We start from the raw sequence: 5,104 nt of genomic DNA on the forward strand, positions 1-5,104 counted from the left end.
ATCTCAATGTGGTCTCAATCATAGTATGATTATCAATAATGTGTAAAGAGTTTCCCATTTAAAAAACATCAAATGCAAAAGGGTGTATAAGAATCAAGCCCAAATAACAAATAGGTTAATCCTAACTTTTTAATCAAAACCCATATGAGCCCAATCTCATTTAAAATTGTAATAAATAATATGATATTAGATCTAGGTTTAATTTTAACTTTTGAGTGTAAACTAGATGTCAAATTAACTAATTAATTAGTTCTAATATTTTAGTGGTGGTTAAATTAAACTCATATAAGCTCAATCTTGATACTTCATAGACTCTTTCGGGAGCTATTATGGAGAGTTCGAACTCAAATAAGGATGGATTTATTAATCGTTGGATTAAATTTTTACATATAGATTCGTGTATTTTGTATATACATTTTAATTAGTTTTACACATATCTCAATATAATTATCTAGTTTAACGGTTATTAAATTCATTCTCATATAAGTTCGAGTTTTATTAAATACACCCTAATAATAATAATTAATAATATCCTATCAAATTGAGTATGCATGGTTTGTTTGATATTTAACATTAAGAAAGATATATTTTTGCATATATTAATTAAATTTAATATATTTTTATTATAAAATTTTTGAAATAATTAATATTTTTCAAATAATTTTTTAAATCATTTTAATAATATTTATAATAATACATATTTTTTTTAAATTAACCTCAATCCAAACTGAGAAAAAAAAATCTCAACCCAAACGAGCCATAGAAAGCTGAGGCACTGTATTTCACTTATTCTTCATTCTCTTCATTTGCTGATGCCATACCCATATGGAAGCTATTATGGAGAGTTCAAACTCAAATAAGGATGGATTTATTAATCGTTAGATTAAATTTTTACATATAGATTCGTGTATTTTGTATGTACATTTTAAATAGTTTTACACATATCTCAATACAATTATCTAGTTTAACAGTTGTTAAATTCATTCTCATATAAGTTCGAGTTTTATTAAATACACCCTAATAATAATGATTAATAATATTGTATGAAATTCGAGTATGCATGGTTTGTTTGATATTTACAATTAAGAAAAATATATTTTTGCATATATTAATTAAATCTAATACATTTTTATTATAAAATTTTTGAAATAATTAATATTTTTTAAATAATTTTTAAATTATTTTAATAATATTTATAATAATATATATTTTTTACTAAATTAACCTCAATCCAAACTGGGAAAAAAAAATCTCAAACCAAACGAGCCATAGAAATCTGAGGCTCTGTATTTCACTTATTCTTCACTCTCTTCATTTTATGATAAATAAAATAAAATGATAGTCCCTTTTAATTGCAAACATTTGCCTTGACTATCTCCACCGGTAGCGTTGAACATTTTGAGGTTATTTTGGTTATTTCATACAGATAAAATCTCTGAACGTAGATCTGGTTAGCCTGTCGATTTGTATAATTTTGATTATTAAAATGAAGGATTCGAAATTAAATTGTGTGGACTTTAATTTTAATTTTTATATGATTTGATTTGAGATAATTTAACTGTTATTTTTTTTTAATTTTTAAAAGATTTGAACCAATCAAAACAATTCCAATCCAATTTAATAACAACAAAAAACAAATTGTTTTTAATTAAAATTCATAAAACTCTAATTCAATTACAATTCAAGTTAAATCGAGCCGATATAGGGCTTGTTTGACATTGTTATTGAAATTTCTGTTGAGAAAATTACTTTTTCAAATATATTAGTTAGAGTATTAAAAAATAATTAAAAATTAAATTTGATCAGTTTTAATAATAAAAATATTAAAATAACAAAATTATTTTTTTAAATTATTTTTTTTAATAATATTTAAAATAATATTTTTATTCAGAAAAACAGTTTTAAGGTCTGAAACTCAATGCCCAGGCTACAATGTTTACCGTTCTCACGTTTCACGCAGTTTTAAATTCCCTAAAGTACCCTTGTTATTTTCTTTATTTACCTTCTGCTTGGATAATTCAACCATAACGTCGCTCTACGCCACTGGCAAAGAAACACAAACAAAATTTTCACTTCCCAGTTGGTATCCAAAGTCTCTTTCTCTCTCTACAACCACTTTCTCTGAACCTTTTGGTCTTTTGGCTTCTCTGCAACTTTACTTTGTCGAGCTTTCATTTACGGAGAGCCAAAATTGCCTTCATCTGTCCAATTCAGAGTCTTTTTTTATAGATCTTTAGAAAAATCTTTTTTTTTTTTTTTTCCCGTTTCTGTTTCCTTTTTGGGTTCCCATTTGATGAGTGATTGATCTCGTTTTAGAGGAAACTAAAGGTCGTTTTGTTTTTTTGGCAACAATGAAGTCTTCAAGTCGGCTTGACTCGGCTGTTTTTCAACTCACTCCATCTCGGACAAGGTATCGTTTCTCTCTTTTGATTAACTTGCTTACATGTGCAGCTGATTATGCACATAAAGCCACTATTGTTTAGTTTCCTTTTAGTAAATTTGTTGCCCTTTTTTTATATAAAAAAATGACTCACTTATTGTTTGGGTCCTAAAGGAGCAATCTTTTTGTTCTGATTAATTAGTGATTTCTATTATTAGAACCTTCTTGTTTTTTAAACCATCTGAATTGGTGGTCAGCAGGTACCTTTTTTTTTTTTGAATTGGATATTGTTACGTTCTACTTGTTTTTTCATTTCATTTCTGTTTTATGTTTGTATATCTTGTTATTAACAACATTGTTTTGATGAATTTGACCTTGATTCACACTTGAAAATTGTAGTGTCACCAAGGTAAAGTTTTAGTAGTTTACTTCTAATATATTTTTAAAATTTTTATTTTTTATTTTCTTGTTGATTTGTGAGTGGAATTTGCATTTGTAGAGTTTAATGCATTGGTAGTGAGGTTATTGATTAAAATATAATTAGCTATAGGTTATTGGTTCTCTCCGCAAATGGAAAGACGGAGAAAATAGCTTCCGGTTTGGTTAATCCATTTCTTGCCCAATTGAAGATTGCGCGAGATCAAATGGCCAAGGGGGGTTACTCAATTATTCTTGAGCCAGAGCTTGGAACTGATGCAACATGGTTCACAAGAGGAACAGTTGAAAGTTTGGCCTTGCTATTTACTGCTCCTCTCACATTCTGTCTTTTGTTTGTTGTTGTTGGTGGTGTCCATCAGCATTATGTTTTTCTTGGTTTTGATTTAGCCAATATGGGAATCCATTGACCCATGTTAAAATTCCCTACATTTTTCATATTCCCATTCTAGGTTTATGAAGATTCTGTGGACTAGCTAATAAAATTCTTTATTGTGGATTCACAATTTGAAAAAGGGCAACAGCACTTGAACTCAACATACTGGTTGCAATGATAGTTTATTAGGAGGATAGAGTTTTTAATTTGTTCAGTTTAACAGTTTTTATGTCATGACTTTTGAGTTTGGCCTTCATATTCACCTTCTTAAGCATAATTAATGAACACAGTTATGTAATATTCCAACCCTAATGATGCAATGATGCAGACTAATATGCTTTGGACTTACAGGTTTGTTCGTTTTGTGAGCAATCCAGAGGTCTTGGAACGCGTGTATGCCTTGGAATCTGAGATCTTGCAGATTGAAGAGGCAATTGCGATTCAAAGTAACAATGAAATAGGGTTGGCCATGGTATGATAAATCCTTGAGAAACTTATGATCTGTAAATCGGATCCTCTATTTTGATTTCAGTCATTTTTATTGCACAGGTCAAAGATCATCAAACAAAATCTGTGGAACACATTGATGGTACTGTTGAAGAAGACATCTTCCATACCGTTTTTAGTTTTATGAACTTCATGTTAACTTTAATCTATTTGGAATGGTTATACATTTTATGCTTGCTGTTCACCCTCAGTTACTGTCAATTGATTTTTCTTCTTTTTCTTCCTTCTCTTTCTAGTGGGAGGAGGATATGTGTTATCTGGTTTTATACATACTCTTTTAGATTTTCCATCATGTGTTATAGTTGTATTAGCAAAGTTTTTTAATTTGAGATGTTATATTTTATCAAGCTTTTATTATAAGAACTAGATTCTGAAGAATATAAATCTCCAGATTTGGTCATGTTTCTATTGGTTTTGGAATAACACTCAATGGTTTTTGACAGGTAGCAGGCCTCTGCTGGATTCTAATGAGGAGAAAGCCATTGTCCTTTACAAGGTGGGTGCACACCTAATAATTCTCATACAATGGCTTTCGACAGTGAGAGAATTGTTAAAACACCTTGAGTGAGAGCATATACCAAGGCCAGTGTCAAATCTCCAACGATTCCATCTTAATTTTTAAATTCAAACTCAATCATAATTAATCCAACCACAATGCCTATGACATTTTCCTAACGGTTTTCTAATGGGTACAAATTTGTATCCATTAAAATTTATTTGATGCACTTTACTAACATGGTAAATTTTAATTTATAATTCATTAAATGATTTTTCTAATAATCAATACAAATATATAATCGTTAAGATTTATTTAATACACCACACTAGCACAAATAATTACTATTTTAATGATAAATGAACCCACTAGTAAGGGAAAAGTACACTTACCATTAAAATTGTTGCTCCCCATGCTAGCGAGTTATTAAATAAATCTTAATAGGTGTAAAGGGCAAAAAAAAAAAAAAAACGTAATGGTTGCATATTTGCACCAGTTAGAAAAATTATTCATTAAATGTAATTTGCTGTGTTCATTAAATGTTATAGCCCTAAGTATCATGTTTTTAGATCATATTGGCACATCTCAAAGTGTTTTACCCCTTCATATTGGAAAATTTCCCCCTTCATTGCCTTTCAAATTTCATGGGTAAAATTTTCCGTGGTAATCAAATTTTATATTAATTAATCTTCATGGTGCTTACAAAATTTATTAATTATAATTCGGTCACTAAACATTTTTAGTAATAAAATAAAAATTATGAAATAAAAAATAAAAAATAAGAAGATGCAACAAAGTAAAATAATTACAACACTATTATTACAATAGTGAACTTTTACTTTATTGCAAACTAAAATTGTTTCAAAATTTTTTATAATAATAATAATAATAATAATAATAATAATAATAA

General features: G+C 28.2%; 1 protein-coding gene across 1 annotated transcript; it reads left to right on the forward strand.

The window, feature by feature from the left end:
* Nucleotides 1-2,061: 2,061 nt before the first annotated feature.
* Nucleotides 2,062-4,202, forward strand: LOC131179521 (uncharacterized). The gene is made up of 3 exons (XM_058146399.1): nt 2,062-2,410; nt 3,543-3,663; nt 3,741-4,202. The coding sequence occupies exons 1-3, from the start codon at nt 2,352-2,354 to the stop codon at nt 4,020-4,022; spliced, it is 462 nt and encodes a 153-aa protein (XP_058002382.1). The 5' UTR covers nt 2,062-2,351; the 3' UTR covers nt 4,023-4,202.
* The last annotated feature ends 902 nt before the right edge of the window (nt 4,203-5,104 follow it).

Source organism: Hevea brasiliensis, chromosome 4 (assembly GCF_030052815.1).
Source record: "Hevea brasiliensis isolate MT/VB/25A 57/8 chromosome 4, ASM3005281v1, whole genome shotgun sequence".
Classification (NCBI taxonomy): domain Eukaryota; kingdom Viridiplantae; phylum Streptophyta; class Magnoliopsida; order Malpighiales; family Euphorbiaceae; genus Hevea; species Hevea brasiliensis.